General features: G+C 43.6%; 2 protein-coding genes across 11 annotated transcripts in view; both read left to right on the top strand.

Annotated features, from left to right (window-relative positions):
* The window catches only part of SLC25A16 (solute carrier family 25 member 16), a 52,586-nt gene extending 39,667 nt beyond the window's left edge, over window positions 1-12,919 (top strand). For 2 of the 6 annotated variants that reach the window (XM_024253512.3, XM_054523382.2), the window contains one exon: window positions 2,763-5,797. In XM_024253512.3, the coding sequence (XP_024109280.1) occupies window positions 2,763-2,919 (157 nt within the window). In that variant the 3' untranslated portion in view covers window positions 2,920-5,797. Of the gene's footprint in view, window positions 1-2,734; window positions 5,798-8,320; window positions 10,353-12,783 lie in introns of those variants that run through there. The other 4 variants (XM_054523379.2, XM_054523380.2, XM_054523381.2 and 1 more) reach the window with 4 other exon arrangements.
* Window positions 12,920-13,685: 766 nt separating this feature from the next.
* DNA2 (DNA replication helicase/nuclease 2) overlaps window positions 13,686-16,921 on the top strand; it is a 57,406-nt gene continuing 54,170 nt past the window's right edge. For 3 of the 5 annotated variants that reach the window (XM_054523368.2, XM_054523366.2, XM_054523365.2), the window contains exons 1-3: window positions 13,686-14,044; window positions 14,213-14,307; window positions 15,935-16,117. In XM_054523368.2, the coding sequence (XP_054379343.2) occupies window positions 13,976-14,044; window positions 14,213-14,307; window positions 15,935-16,117 (347 nt within the window). In that variant the 5' untranslated portion in view covers window positions 13,686-13,975. Of the gene's footprint in view, window positions 14,045-14,111; window positions 14,308-15,934; window positions 16,118-16,921 lie in introns of those variants that run through there. The other 2 variants (XM_024253493.3, XM_054523367.2) reach the window with 2 other exon arrangements.

Consider the following 16,921-nt stretch of genomic DNA (forward strand, 5'->3'; position numbering starts at 1 on the left):
GGGATTACAGGTACCTGCCACCATGCCTGGCTAATTTTTGTATTTTTAGGAGAGACGGGGTTTCACCACGTTGGCAAGGCTGGTCTGGTACTCCTGACCTCAGGTGACCCGCCCACCTTGGCCTCCCAAAGTGCTGGGATTACAGGCGTGAGCCTCCACGCCCAGCCAGTTTTTAAAAATAGTAATATAGTGTGAGCTACATGTTTAATTTAAAATTTTTTGTAGCCAAGTTTTTAAAAAGTATAAAAAGAAATATTGGCCGGGCGTGATGGCTCACGCCTGTAATCCCAGCACTTTGGGAGACCGAGGTGTGCGGATCATGAGGTCAGGAAATCTAGACCATCCTGGCTAACACGGTGAAATCCCGTCTCTAGTAAAAATACAAAAAATTAGCCAGGTGTGGTGGCAGGCACCTGTAGTCCCAGCTACTCGGGAGGCTGAGGCAGAAGAATCATGTGAACCCGGGAGGCGGAGCTTACAGTGAGCCAAGATCACACCACTGCACTCCAGCCTAGGTGATAGAGTGAGACTCCGTCTCAAAAAAAAAAAAAAAAAGAAATATTGCTTAGGAGGCTGAGGCACAATAATTGTTTGAACCCAGGAGGCAAAGAGCTGAGATGGCGCCACTGTACTCCAGCCTAGGTGACAGAGTGAGACTCTGTCTCAAAAAAAACAAAAGAGGCCTGTCGCAGTGGCTCACCCCTGTAATCCCAGCACTTTGGGAGGCAGAGGTGGGTGGATCATGAGGTCGGGAGTTCAAGACCAACCTGGCCAAGATGGTGAAACCTGTCTCTACTAAAAATACAAAAAAAATTAGCTGGGTGTGGTGGCAGGTGCCTGTCATACCAGCTACTCAGGAGGCTGAGGCAGGGAATTGCTTGAACCTGGGAGGCGGAGGTTGCAGTTAGCCAAGATCATGCCACTGCACTCCAGCCTGGGCGACAGAGCGAGACTCTGTCTAAAAAAGAAAAAGGGCCGGGACGCGGTGGCTCTCACCTGTAATCCCAGCACTTTGGGAGGCTGACGTGGGAGGATCACAAGGTCAGGAGATCGAGACCATCCTGGTCAACATGGTGAAACCCCGTCTCTACTAAAAATACAAAAAAATTAGCTGGGTGTGGTGGTGTGTGCCTGTAGTCCCAGCTACTCGGGAAGCTGAGGCACAAGAATCACTTGAGCCCAGGAGACGGAGGTTGCAGTGAGCCGAGATCGTGCCACTGCACTCCAGCCTGGCAGCGAGACTGCGTCTCAAAAAAAAGAAAAGAAAAAGAAGAAAAAATATATATATAATTGTTAAAAATATTTTTTGTTTAACCTAAACTGTTATCACCTCAACATTTCATTATTTTGTTTTTTTTATACAAACTATTTGAAATCCAGGATGTATTTTACACTCACAGCACGTCTTGATTTGGACTGCCACATTTCAAATGCTTAATAGCCATATGTGGCTAGTGGCTGCTGTGATTGTATAGCACAGCTCCAGAGTTTTCTTTATAGTAATTTAGAACCGTTCCATTTGATTGGTGATATGTTGTCGCTCAGGGGAAGAGCAGAACATTTGTTCGTGAATTTGGATTTCTGTGTTCACCCAAAAGATTTTTTGGGCTGGGAGCATTGCCCTGTGCTTGTTGTATCCAGCTACTTGAGAGGCTGAGGTGGGAGGTTCACTTGAGGCCAGGAGTTTGAGATCAGCTTGGAAAACATTGTAAGACCTTGGCTCTAAAAAAATTTTTTTTTAACTAAAAACAAACAAACAAAAAATTTAGTGAGGCATGGTGGTGTGTGCCTGTAGTCTCAGCTACTCAAGAGGCTGAGGTGGGAGGATTGCTTGTGCCCAGGAGTTGGAGGCTGTTGTGAGCTATGATTGCCACTGCACTCCAGCCTAGGCAACAGAGTGAGAACCTGTCTCTTTAAAAAAAAAAAAAAGATTTTTGAAAAGATTTCAGTTCAGATTGCCTATTGAAAGGGAAAGGCCAAGCCCAAACTATTGGTTTGAAAGGAAAGGAACAACTCTGAAACAGGAAAGTCTTCATTGCTGAAATCTGAAAGATAGTCCTTCAAGCTTTAGTTCTATAACCACCTGCTGTTGATACTATACAACTTGAGCTATAATAAAGGCTTAAAGGGCAACTGGACATACATCCTTTAAAAGGATTGCATTAATATTTCAAATATAAGTATGAAATAGTGTTGTCCAGTAAATGTCATAGACATAGTACAAACAAAATATGTTGTACTAATGAGTCCTGAAATTTGATGCATAATGCTTGTACTTGTTTGGAATGACTTGCCTTTTTATTATGAAAAAATTTTCACTTGTTATAACATTTGTCTTTCTAAAGCTATTCAAGATGGTATTTAAGCTCTTTAAAAATTGATATTATGGGCTGGGCGCAGTGGCTTATGTCCGTAATCCCAGCATTTTGGGAGGCCGAGGCGGGTGGATCACCTGAGGTCAGGAGTTTGAGACTGGCCTGGGCAACATGGAGAAACCCTGTCTCTACTAAAAATTACAAAAATTAGCTGGGCATGGTAGCGCGTGCCTGTAATCCCAGCTACTCAGGAGACTGAAGCAGGAGAATCACTTGAACCTGGGAGGCAGAGGCTGCAGTGAGCCAAGATCGTGCCACTGCAATCCACACTCCCACCTGGGTGACAGAGCAAGAGTCCATCTCAAAAAAAAAAATTGATATTATGGATCCTGAAATTGTTTCTTCATGAGTGGGCATAGAGGTCATCATTTAATCATTGTCTTTCAGTACCATGCGGGATACTATGAAGTATGTCTATGGACACCATGGAATTCGAAAAGGACTCTATCGTGGTTTATCTCTTAATTACATTCGCTGTATTCCCTCTCAAGCAGTGGCTTTTACAACATATGAACTTATGAAGCAGTTTTTTCACCTCAACTAAAAAAGAAATTATGGTTGGTTTTTCTTAATACATTCTCAGAGGGAGAAATGAAATATTACTATAATTGTGGGGGGAGCATTACTTGAATGGGGATATTTACCCTGTCACAGGAGCCACTGGTATTTTAGTACTTGATTATTTTTTCTTTAGTCACAAATCAGAAGTGCTTACCATACTTTTTGATGCCAAACATTATACCTTAGAACATTGAAGAAAATATTCCTAAGCTGATGCTGGCTAAACCGCTTTAAAGTTTTATTTGGAAGTAGAACCAGCTTTAAAACGGGGTTCAAGAGGTTGCCATTAGCTTTGTCATGCTGTTCAAAGTTTTTAATTGTTATCATGGTTTTTAAAAGACTGACAGTGTTTATTATTATTAAAATAAGCAGGGTTGGTTATATTGCAATAGAATAATGAGAATTGAATTTTTAAGTTCTATAAAACAGCCAGCATTGACGTTTTATTTTTGTTATCTCTTTTCTCACAATTATGCTCCACTGGATAATAGGAAAAACACTTCTTTCCTTCATTTTTTAAAAAAATTAATGTTGTATTTAAAAAGTAGCCATGTAGAGACACAAAAATAAATGAAGAAGCTAGGCATGGTGGGACGGGCATGTGGTCCCAGCTACTCTGGAAGCTGAGGTGAGAGGATCACTTGAGCCCTGGAATTCCATGCCAGCCTATGCAACATCATGAAACCCTGCTTAATAAATGAATGAACGACTAAGTCTTGCTCAAATGTTATTATGAGGTACTATGAGTGACTTACATGTGTTTTAAAATGTCAGTGTGTTTCCCAGAGGCAGAAATAAAAATACTGAATATCTTTGCTCTTAAAAACAAAGTAGCACTATAGATTTGTTTTTGTTAGATGATTTGCTCTATACTAGAATATTTAAGTAGACTGTGAAATATTTATTAATATAGATGTGAATATCAAAAAATGTTTCTAAGGTATTATGATGCATCAACTAGTTCTTCCATGTAAAATAATTTTAGTGCAATATGAAGACGTAGAAATGTAAAATATGATTTGAATTGTTATCCTTTATATTAAGAAAATGTTTTAAAATGTAAGAATTCCATTTATTCTGTTTAGAGTACTTTTTATGATTTATTATAAGCATGTCAGAAATGGGAAGGGAATATTTAAAGTTCTGTGTTCAGAAAGAGTAATTTGTAGAATTGATGTGACTTTTTTTTTTTTTTTGAGGTGGAGTCTCACTCTATCGCCTAGGCTGGAGTGCAGTGGTGCGATCTTGGCTCACTGAGACCTCTGCCTCCCGGGTTCAAGTGATTCTCCTGCCTCAGTCTCCCGAGTAGCTGGGACTACACGTGCCCACCACCAAAAATTAGCCTGGCTAATTTTTGTATTTTTAGTAGAGACGGGATTTCACCATGTTAGCCAGGATGGCCTTGATCTCCTGACCTCATGATTTGCCCACCTTGGTCTCCCAAAGTGCTGAGATTACTGGCGTGAGCCACGGCTCCCGGCCCTTTGATGTGACTTTAAAGACATCAGAAGGCCGGGTGTGGTGGCTCACGCCTTTGTTCCCAGCACTTTGGGAGGCCAAGTTGGGTGGATCACCTGAAGTCAGGAGTTTAAGATCAACATGGTGAAACCCCACCTCTACTAAAAATACAAAAAGTAGCCGGTGTGGTGGCTCGTGCCTGTAGTCCCAGTTACTCGCGAGGCTGAGACATGAGAATTGCTTGAGCTCGGGAAGTGGAGGTTGCAGTGAGCTGAGATCACACCACTGCACTCCAGCCTGGGTGACAGAATGAGACTCCATCTCAAAAAAAAAAGGAGACATTAGAAAACTAAGTTGAGGCCAGGCGTGGTGGCTGTTGCCTGTAACCCTAGCACTTTGGGAGGCTGAGGCAGGAGGATATCTTGACCCCAGGAGTTTGAGACCAGCCTGGGCAACATAGTGAGACCCCGTTTCTTTCAAACAAAAGAAGGAAAACTAAGTTGAAAGTGTTATTTTTGCTTCAATTTTTATTTCTTTACATAAAAGGTTTCTTGTCATACCTTGGTAAAAATTTGACGAGCTGGTTTCATTTTGAAAGTCTTTATTTTAAAAATAAGTATGTATCTTTGTATGATTTATAAGTGTACCAGTAGGTAGAAATACATGTGTTCTTGGCCAGATGTGGTGGCTCACACCTGTAATCCCAGCATTTTGGGAGGCTAAGGTGAGTGGATCACCTGAAGTCAGGAGTTCGAGACCAGACTGGCCAACATGGAGAAACCCTGTCTCTACTAAAAATACGAAAATCAGCTGGGCATAGTGGCGGGCGCCTGTAATCCCAGCTACTTGGGAGGCTGAGGCAGGGAGAATTGCTTGAACCCAGGAGGCACAGGTTGCAGTGAGCCGAGACTGCGCCATTGCACTCCAGCCTGGGCAGCAGAGTGAGACTGTATAAAAGAAAAAAAAAAGAAAAGAAATACATGTGTTCTTAAAACCATTTGTATATTTACATTTCTAGACCACACTGTAGCTAATTATTGTTATTAAATCTTAAGATAATTTAAGTATATAAAATAAGTATTGAGCCGGAAATGGTGGCTCACCCCTGTAATCTCAGCACTTTGGGAGGCTGAGGCAGGTGGATCACGAGGTCAGGAGATCCAGACCATCGTGGCTAACATAGTGAAAACCCGTCTCTACTAAAAATGCAAAAAATTAGCTGGGCGTGGTGGCACGCACCTGTAGTCCCAGCTACTTCGGAGGCTGAGACAGGAGAATCACTTGAACCTGGGAGGCGGAGTTTGCAGTGAGCTGAGGTCGTGCCACTGCATTCCAACCTGGGTGACAGAGCAAGACTCCATCTCAAAAAAAAAAAAGATACCTCAGTTATGTTATCAGTAAAAGGAGATTGCAAATATCTTTTAAAGAAAAATTTGCATTCTATATGTTATAGAATACAGAGGATATTAAAAATAAATTTTATCCATGTTTTGACAATTTCTTTCTTTTAACTGTTTACATATTGAAGCACAAATGCTAAACATAAGTCAGAATGGAAGAATATTTAAAATAATGACTGTGTTTATATCTGATTTATTTCAGATAGATTACCCAAAGTGCATCTTGCCAGGTTATCTTCCATTTGAAGACTGACATTTATTTCTTTTTTGATCTTTATTGTTCCTCTCTTCCACCTCTCAGTGGGTATAGCTCTCTGGTCTGTAGAATGGGACAGTGGTCTGGTTTCCGGATTGATAAGTGAGGTATACCTCCTAGTTTTCAATGATTACCTGTAGAAGGTAGAGAAGTTACTGGATATGTTTAATAATATCTCATTACTTTTTTTTTTTTTTTTTTTTTTAACGAGAGTCTTAACTCTGTCACCCAAGCTGGAGTGCAGTGGTGAGATCTCAGCTCACTGCAATCTCCACCTCCGGGTTCAAGCGATTCTCCCGAGTCATCTTTCCAAGTAACTGGGATTACAGCCATGTGCTACCATGCCCGGCTGAGTTTTGTACTTTTTTTTTTTTTTGAGACAGAGCCTCACTCTGTTGCCCAGGCTGGAGTGCAGTGGTGTGATCTCAGCTCACTGCAACCTCCATCTCCTGGGTTCTAGCGATTCTCCTGCTTCAGCCTCCCGAGTAGCTGGGATTACAAGCACCCACCACCACGCCCAGCTAATTTTTGAGTATTTAGTAGAGCTGAGTTTTGCCCTGTTGGCCAGGCTGGTCTTGAATACCTGACCTCAAGTGATCTGCCCACCCCGACTTCCCAAAATGCTGGGATTACTGGCATGAGCCAGTGCTCCTGTCCTCATTCCATTCTTCACCGTGGTACTGACCATCCATTTATTCAGCACCAATTGTGTGCCAGACCTTGTGTCAGCATTATGGAGGACTTCCCTTGGGAGGCTTGTTAGCTGTACTTGCAATCTGATTTGGGTTCCCAAATCAGCATATAACACCAGGTATTTCTCTAATAGAGTATGTGCCACACTTTATGCTAACTGCCTGTTTATCAGTGTCCCCACATCCCAACATCTGGTTCCTTCAAGGGCAGGGAGCACAGGGTATGGCGTCAGAGTGGTACTCAGTGATGTTTACTGGTGGGTAGAAGGAAGGGTTAGTCCCTATTTTTGAAGACTTTATGTTCTAGCAGGGAGAAATGAAACACAAACAGTTCAAGAAATAAACAATTTAGAAATAAAGTCATTTGGTTTGTTTCACAGAAATGTCTTATTGCTGATTTGCCAGCATGAGTGGCAAATATATAATAAAACCTGGCCAGGCGTGGTGGCTCACGCCTGTAATCCCAGCACTTTGGGAGGCGGAGGTGGGTGGATCACGTGGTCAGGAGATCAAGACCATCCTGGCCAACATGGTGAAATCCCATCTCTACTAAAAATACAAAAATTAGCCACGCATGGTGGTGGACGCCTGTAGTCCCAGCTATTTGGGAGGCTGAGGTAGGAGAATTGCTTGAACCCAGAAGACGGAGGTTGCAGTGAGCCAAGATTGCCCCACTGCACTCCAGCCTGGGTGACAGAGTGAGACTCTGTCTCAAATAAATAAAAAATAAATAAATAAATAAAATGAAAAAATATATGTATACATATCATTTATATATATAATAAAACTTATGAATAGTTTTTATGGCTGGGTGAAATGACTCATGTCTGTAATTCTAGCCCTTTGGGAGGCTGAGCGAAGAGGATCACTTGAGCCTAGGCGTTCGGGCCCAGCCTGGGCAACATTGCAAGACTCTGTCTCATTTTTTTATATAAAATGTTTTTTTAAAAAAACCTATGTACAATTATTTATTTTTTTTCCCCAAGGATTATTCCCAAACTATGTACAATTAATGGGTTGCCTTGCAGAGTTGGATCAATAATACCTGACACACTTGTATAGCAAGCATACACTTTACATAGTTCCTCGCATCTATTCTTTGAATCCCAGATACCGTATTGGGCACTAGAAACTGGTGATAAATAATAACAGTTATGTATATTCCCTGAAGAATTATGTGGCATTCCTTGTTTTAAGCACCTTTGATGCCTTAGCTCAATCTCCATTACAATACTATGATATGAGTACCATTTAATATTTCTTTTTGGCAGATGGGAATAATCGAGGCCTAGGGAGATTAAATTACTTGGCCAGGTTCACGTAAGTGGCGGATCTAGGATTCAAATTCAGCCGGTCTGAATCTAGAGCCTATTCTTTTAGCTATGATGCTATACTCTAATACAGTAATACACTGTTCAAATGAAACTGTAACATGTCATTAAATTTGAACTTGTCAATAAACATACCAAGCAATAAAATAATTACAGCTTGTGGAAAGTGCTTATGAAAAGAGTAAATAAGCTACTTGAGAATGGTCAAGGAAAGGTTTCTCTGATGCACTATATATACATTCAACAGACACATGGAGGATGAAAAGGAAACAGCCATGCAGAGAGTTCAGGGGAAAGACTGGCCCAGGTGAAGAGAACGCCAGGTACAAAAACCCCGAAACAGGAAAAAGTTTGGTTTGACAATGGAATTGCTGAAAGGCAGGTGTGACTGAAGTATTGTGCATGAAGGAGTAGCAACAGATGGGGTTAAAGAAACAGACAAAGGCGGTGGGGCGTGGTGGCTCACGCCTATAATCCCAGCACTTTGGGAGGCTGAGGTGGGCGAATCTCGAGGTCAAGAGATCAAGACCTGGCCAGGCACGGTGGCTCACTACTGTATTCCCAGCACTTTGGGAGGCTGAGGTGGGCGGATCACAAGGTCAGGAGTTCAAGACCAGCCTGGCCAACATAGTGTTAACTCTGTCTCTACTAAAAATACAAAAATTAGCTGGGTGTGGTGGCATGTGCCTGTAGTCCCAGCTACTCGGGAGGCTGAGGCGGTAGAATCGCTTGAATCTGGAAGGCGGAGGTGGCAGTGAGCTGAGACCACGCCATTGCACTTCAGCCTGGGTGACAGAGTGAGACTCCATCTCAAAAAAAAAAAAAAAAAAAGATGAAGACCATCTTGGCTAACATGGTGAAACTCCATCTCTACTAAAAATACAAAAATTGGCCGGGTGTGGTGGTGTGCACCTGTAGTCCCAGCTACTCGGGAGGCTGAGGCAGGAGAATCACTTGAACCCAGGAGGTGCAGATTGCAATGAGCTGAGATCGTGCCACTGCACTCCAGCCTGGTGACAGAGTAAGATTCTATCTCAAAAATAAAAAAAAGAAAGAAATAGACAAAGGTCAGATCATGTAGCCGTCTACAGGATATGGTAATGATTTTGTCTTTTATTCTAAATGCAATGGGAAGGCCGGTGCAGTGGCTCACACCTGTAATCCCAGCACTTTGGGAGGCCGAGGCTGGTGAATTACCTGAGGTCAGGAGTTTGACACCAGCCTGGCCAAGAAGGTGAAACCCTGTCTCTACTAAAAATACAAAAAATAGCTGGGCGTGGTGGTGCATGTCTATAATCCCAGCGACTTGGGAGGCTGAGGGCGGAGAATTGCTTGAACCCAGGAGGTGGAGGTTGCAATGAGCTGTGATCACGCCACTGCATTCCAGACTGGGTAACAGAGTGAGACTCCATATCAAAAAAAAAAAAAAAAAAAAAAAAGAATGCAATGGGAAACTATTGAAGATTTTCAGCTGGTGAGTATCACTGTCTGATTATGTTTTTACAAAGATCACTGCTTTGTCAGTGATGGTTTGCAGTTAAAACAGAAATAAAAGGCTGGGCGCGGTGGCTCACACCTGTAATCCCAGCACTTTGGGAGGCCGAGGCGGGTGGATCACCTGAGGTCGGGAGTTCGAGACCAGCCTGACCAACATGGAGAAACCCTGTCTCTACTGAAAATACAAAAATTAGCCAGGTGTGGTGATGCAAGCCTGTAATCCCAGCTACTCGGGAGGCTGAGCCAGGAGAATTCCTTGAATCTGGGAGGTGAAGGTTGTGGTGAGCCGAGATCACGCCATTGCACTCCAGCCTGAGCAATAAGAGCGAAACTCGGTCTGAAAAACAAACAAAACAAACAAACAAAACAGAAATAAAAATAAAAAAGACAATAGAGAAAATAAACCCCAAATCTCAAGAATGAGAAAGAGGGCATCATTGTGGATCCTACAGATGTTTAAAAGATATTAAGGGCCAGGCGTGTGTGGTGGCTTATACCTGTAATCCCAGAATTTTGGGAGGCCAGGGTGGGTGGGCAGCTTGAGCTCAGGAGTTGGAGTACAGCCTGGCCAATATGGCTAAACGCCATCTCTACAAAAAATACAAAAATTAGCTGGGTGTGTTTGCGCACGCCTGTGGTCCCAACTACCTGGGAGGCTAAGGTGGGAGGATGGCTTGATCCTGGGAGGGGAAAGTTGCAGTGAGCCGAGATTAGCCTGCACTCCAGCCTAGACAATAGAGCCAGAACCTGTCTCAAAAAAAAAAAAAAAAAAAAAAAGAAATTTGACATTTTAGATGAAATGGAAAAATACTTTGAAAAATTCAACCAAGACTGACATAGATGAAACAGCAAATCTGCGTAGCCAATTAAAGAAGGTGAGGCCAGGCGTAGTGGTTCATGCCTGTAATCCCAGCACTTTGGGAGGCCAAAATGGGAGGATCACTTGAGCCCAGGATTTTGAGACCAGCCCAAACAACATAGTGAGACCCTGTGTCTGCTTTTAAAAATATACCTGGACATAGTGATGTGCACCTATAGTCTCAGCTACTTGGGAGGCTGAGGTAGGAGGATCAACTGAGTCTAGGGAGGTCAAGGCTACAGTGAGTTGTGATCACAGTACTGCATTCCAGTCTGGGTGACAGAGCGAGACCCTGTCTCAAAAAATTAATTAAGAAATTGAGGGCTGGGTGTGGTGGCTCATGCCTGTAATCCCAACACTTTGGGAGGCCGAGGCGGGTGGATCACCTGAGGTTGGGAGTTCGAGACTAGCCTGACCAACATGGAGAAACCTCGTCTCTACCAAAAATACAAAATTAGCTGGGCGTGGTGGCACATGCCTGTAATCCCAGCTACTTGAGAGGCTGAGGCAGGAGAATCGCTTGAACCTAGGAGGCGGAGGTTGTGGTGAGCCGTGATCGCACCATTGCACTCCAGCCTGGGCAACAAGCGCAAAATCCGTCTAAAAAAAAATAAAATAAATTGAATTCATCATCAAAAATCTTTCCACAGGGCCAGGCGCGGTGGCTCATGCCTGTAATCCCAGCACTTTGGGAGGTCGAGGTGGGCGGATCACAAGGTCAGGAGATCGAGACCATCCTGGCTAACACGGTGAAACCCCATCTCTACTAAAAATACAAAAGATTACCCAGGTGTGGTGGTGGGCGCCTGTAGTCCCAGCTACTTGGGAGGCTGAAGCAGGAGAATGGTGTGAACCCGGGAGGTGGAGTGTGCAGTGAGCCGAGATCGTGCCACTGCACTCCAGCCTGGGTGACAGAGCGAGACTCCGTCTCAAAAAAAAAAAAAAAAAAAAAAAGAAAACCTTTCCACAAAGAAAACTCCAGGGCTAGGTAGTGAAGTGTACTAAATAGCTAAGGAATAATCTCAGAAACTTCTAGAAATTAGAAGAGAGCACTTCCCAACTCATTTTATGATGCCAGTATAACCCTGATACCCAAACCCGACAATGCTGTTATAAAACAGAAAATTACAAATCAGTATCCTTCAAGAACTTAGATGGGCTGGGTTTGATGGTTCACACCCATAATCCCAGCACTTTGGGAGGCTGAGTTGAGAGGATTGCTTGAGCTTAGGAGTTCAAGACCAGCTTGGGCAACACAGCAAGAGCTTGTGTCTACTAAAAATAAAAAAAATAAATTAGCTGGGTGTGATGGCACACTCCTGTAGTCTCAGCTACTTGAGAGGCTGATATGGGAGAATCACTTGAGCCTGGCAGATCGAGGCTGCAGTGAGCTGTCATTGTGCCACAGCACTACAGCCTGGGTGACAGAGCAAGATCCTGTCTCAAGAAACAAAACAACCAAAAAACCAACATAGATGGAAAAATTCTTAACAACAGAGCAAATCAAATCCAGCAATACATAAAACGTTTATTATGTCATGACCAATCTGGGTTTATCCTAGGAATACAAAGTTTTTTTTAACATTGTGAAATCAATGGTAAAGCTTCTCATAATAACAGAATAAAGGAGAAAAACCATGCAGTCCTTCTATAGATGCAATAACTGCTTGACAAAATCCAGCATTTATTCATTATCAAAATGAATCATATTTAGAACAAAGGGGTCTTCCTTAATCTAATAAAGGACATTTTGGCAGAGTATACCTTTATACTTTCCAACAATGACCAGAACACATCCCAATTCATATGGTTTTATTTTTTTTTTGAGATGGATTCTCGCTGTTGCCCAGGCTGGAGTGCAGTGGCACAATCTTGCTCACTGTAACCTCTGCCTCCCAGGTCCAAGCGATTCTCCTGTCTCAGCCTCCCAAGTAGCTGAGATCACAGGCATGCGCCACCGTGTCTGGCTAATTTTTGTATTTTTAGTAGAGATGGGGTTTTGCCATGTTGACCAGGCTGGTCTCAAACGCCTGACCTCAGATGATCCTTCCGCCTCGGCCTCCCAAAATGATGAGATAGATTACAGGCGTGAGCCACGAGGCCCCATATGCTTTTCTTATGTGTCGTTGACACTCATCCCATCAAGAGGTAGGAACTGTGTTCCCCTTCTCTTGAATCTGGCTGAGTGGGCCCGTGACTACCGTGATGTTATATCACTTGCAAAGGTAGGTCATAAAGCTGTTGATATCAGGGACAAATACTAATAGAATAACTCCTATTCCAGTGTGTACATATTTGAAAGCCCATGTACATGATAAATATATTAACTTTTTGCCAATTTTTTTTTCTTTTAGACTGAGTCACTCTTTCACCTAGGCTGGAGTACAGTGGCATGATCTCAGCTCACTGCAACCTCTGCCTTCCAGGCTCAAGTGATTCTCCTGCCTTGGTCTCCTGAGTAGCTGAGATTACAGGCATGCACCACCACACCCGGCTAATTTTTATATTTTTAGTAGAGACAGGGTTTCACCATGTTGGCCAGGCTGGTCTTGACCTCCTGACCTCAAGTGATTCACCCGCCTTGGCCTCCCAAGGTGTTGGGATTACAGGCCTGAGCCACCGGGCACCCGGCACATTTTATCCATTTAAAAATGAATAACAAAAATAAGAATAACAATTATACCACTGATATTTAACATGGCTCTGGATGTTCTAGTCAGTGCCTCCAGATGAGAGAAGTATATAAATATCAAAAATCGGTGCACACCACTGCGCCCAGCAAGGAAACATCTTTTAAAAATGGGAGACATCAGGCCATATTAGAGGCTCAATCCAATAGTGAAGGCGAGGCCGATGATACAAGAGAATAATTGAAGAAGCGACGCCCTTGAGAATGCTTGAAGCCCTGGGATGCCAAGTGCAAGCGGAGCGATTGCCCTTTAACCAGAAGAACACTTTGTCTGCTATTGAAAAAAAGTGGAAAGAGGTTATGAAGAATGGTGCAGATATTAGAAGTTTTGTAGAATTTTTTTTTTTGGAGACGGAGTCTCGCTCTGCCCAGGCTGGAGTGCCGTTGCGGGATCTGCAATCTCCACCTCCCGTGTTCAATCTATTCTCCTACCTCAGCCTCCCGAGTAGCTGGGATTACAGGCGCGTGCCACCACGCCCGGCTAATTTTTGTATTCTTAGTAGAGATGGGGTTTCACCGTGTTGGCCAGGCTGGTCTCAACTGCTGACCTCGTGATCCTCCCGCCTCAGCCTTCCGAAGTGCTGGGATTACAGGCGTGAGCCTCCATGCCCGGCCAGAAGTTTTGTAGATTTAGCCTTGGCATGATCAAGGAGTTCCTATCCGACAGTTTCTATTTTCTCAATGAGTTTTCCGAAAAAAAGGGGAGAGGCTGTTTCCCAGGGAGTGCACAATTCTGAAGGCTAACCGGGGACGCCTGGTTTTGGGCAACTACAAATGGTTGTGTTCAAACTAAGCGTGTGTTGGACACGGGTTGGAATGTCAAGAGAGAAGGCAGGAGCGTTTAGTCTGCTTCAGATATGAAGACTCCCTGTATTCCCAGTCCTAAGCAAGGGAGCAAAGGCAGGGGCCAGAGTCCTGCTGCTCAGGTGAGCCACCCCACGTGGAACGCGCTGGCGCGGGAGGGGCGGCCTGGCGCAGGTCATTTGGGACCTCTGCGGGTTGGCGCATGCGCGCGAGGTGCGCAGGCTCGCGCCTCTTTCCCTTTTATAAGTTTTCTATGTTACCCCTGGTTCCGCTGTCTTTTCTGTCTACAGTTTGCGATCCCCGCGTCCAGGATGGAGCAGCTGAACGAACTGGAGCTGCTGATGGAGAAGAGTTTTTGGGAGGAGGCGGAGCTGCCGGCGGAGCTGTGAGCGGAGAGGGGGGAGGGTGTGGGAACAAAGCGGGAGATTTGAAAGGAGCGGGAGAGGATGCGTCCGCACCGCCTCAGACTGACCGGGCCCGGGGCCCAGGGACCCGGTGCAGCTCCCTGGGCACTTGACGAGCCTCCGGAGTCGGGGCCCGCCTCCCAAGGTGTTCTTTGGGGCCACATTCATCCAGAGCCTGGACTCTCCCTCGCCCAGCGGTTCATTGTTTCCCTTGATTTCATCTCTCTCTCTAAGCTGAGGAGTTTCGGCCACTGAAATGTTTTTATAATAGGAAATTGCAACCGCCCTAGGCTTTTCTCGATGTTTAGTTGGATTAACTTATCCTTGGGAGATCTCTGCACCCTCAGCATGGTGTATATAAATGATCAGAGGAAGTTAACCACGGTCATAATGTGGAATTACTTTCAATATTATAGCAATAATGCTAATTAGCGTTGAGGGACTTCTGCGTTTGGGCTTTTGATCAGCAATACCTTTTGAGAAACATCTTTAAGGCATCATAGCCAGTCTTGGGAAATTCATGGCCTGAGGTTAGGTGGAGTACAGGAATAAAGCGTTTGCAAAATAATAGAACCTACGGTCAGGTAACAAAAGATAACTTGCAGGGTAATGTGAAAGGCGTTTGGTGTTATCACTGGAGAGGTAATGACTTTGGACCCTCCTTTGGTCCCTCACTGATGCCTCAGTCAAACGGGGAAGACTTAAGAGGTACTTAATAGGAGAACGGCTGTTTTCTTGAGAGATTATTATTTTGCATAATTTTAGACAGCTTGGACCGATGGATAGAAGTATTGAGAAATTGACTTACCCACTATAAATATAAGTAATAAAGTTCTGAATTACTCTGTAAAGGATTGAGCTAAGTCGATAGGTATTAAGCCTGCTTTCTGTCCAGTGAGATTTTATCGAAAGATTTCCGACATTACGTTAGCAGGTTGGACTAAATTATTTCTAAGTACAATTCTGTGGCTCATGATAGGACTTTCAGTGAACCACGGACAATACCCTTTTCCGTAACATAAGTCTCATATTTACAAAAAGGATCGTGTCCAAAACATCTCCTTTTACTTGTACTTTGGGAAGGCTTGCACCAGTGGTAGAAATTTCTTGTTTAATATTATCCAATTTATACTTTCCTTTCTTCCCCCCCACCCCCCAGAAACAGGGTCTTTTTCTGTCGCTCAGGAAGGGTTGCAGTGGCATGATCGTATCTCACTGCAGCCTCAAACTCCTGGGCTCAAGCAGTCCTTCAACCTCAGCCTCTTGAGTAGCTGGGACTACAGGTGTGCACCATCATGCCTGGCTTCCAGTTTATTCTTAATCCTCATTGTAATGAGTGTCCCACAGAACTCCTTACAGAAATTAAAATGGAAAATCTCATATCATGAGCATGTTTGAAATTGCATTAATTGTGGGAAGTTTTTATAATAGGAATTCTTCTGTGTCTTTGCTCTCTTAATTTTACCTATTTTGTCTAAATGTCATTGCAATAAGCTTTTCAGAAGAAAGAAACCTAGAAAACTGGAAGATTGGTTTGTAGATAAAACATATTGGATGGCTTCTTATTTCATGGTCGTGCTAAAATAGTTTTGTATGTGTGTGCTTTAGATTTCAGAAGAAAGTGGTAGCTTCCTTTCCAAGAACAGTTCTGAGCCGAGGAATGGATAACCGGTACCTGGTGTTGGCAGTCAATACTGTACAGAACAAAGAGGGAAACTGTGAAAAGCGCCTGGTCATCACTGCTTCACAGTCACTAGAAAATAAAGAACTATGCATCCTTAGGAATGACTGGTAATTTTTATGTGACTTTGAGCACCGATTCGAATCTTAAGGGTACCGTCGTAAAACTCATCAAATGGCTTCTGTGAATGTTACTATAATTTAATTGTTTAAAAGGGAGTAGATTTGATCCTAGCCTAATTCTGCATGAAAATTGTATCTATTACTCCTGTATCTTAAGTCTCATATTCCAAAAATTGACTTTTGTTGTCATTTGAAAATCACGTGGGCCAGGCGTAGTGGCTCACACCTGTAATCCCAGCACTTTGGGAGGCCAAGGCAGGCAGATCACCTCAGGTCAGGAGTTTGAGACCAGCCTGACCAACATGGAGAAACCCAGTCTCTACTAAAAATAAAAAAAAAATTAGCTGGGTATGGTGGCACATGCCTGTAATCCCAGGTACTCTGGAGGCTGAGGCAGGAGAATCGCTTGAACCTGGGAGGTGGAGGTTGTGGTGAGCTGAGATCATGCCATTGCACTCCAGCCTAGGCAACAAGAGCGAAACTTCATCTCAAAAAAAAGAAAAGAAAATCACGTACAAAGGACCTTATTAATGACTACTTCCTATTTCCCAGTACATTCTTTTTTTTTTTTTTTTTTTTTGTATTTTTAGTAGAGACAGGGTTTCACCATGTTAGCCAGGATGGTGTCGAATCCCCTGACCTCATGATCTGCCCACCTCGGCCTCCCAAAGTGGTGGGATTACAGGCGTGAGCCACTGCGCCCGGCCTTCCCAGTACATTCTAAGATTGCAGTTTAAACGCATGTTAGTTTTAACTAAAAGCATAATTAATTAAAACATATGAACATTCTTA

Source organism: Pongo abelii, chromosome 8 (assembly GCF_028885655.2).
Source record: "Pongo abelii isolate AG06213 chromosome 8, NHGRI_mPonAbe1-v2.0_pri, whole genome shotgun sequence".
Taxonomy (NCBI): domain Eukaryota; kingdom Metazoa; phylum Chordata; class Mammalia; order Primates; family Hominidae; genus Pongo; species Pongo abelii.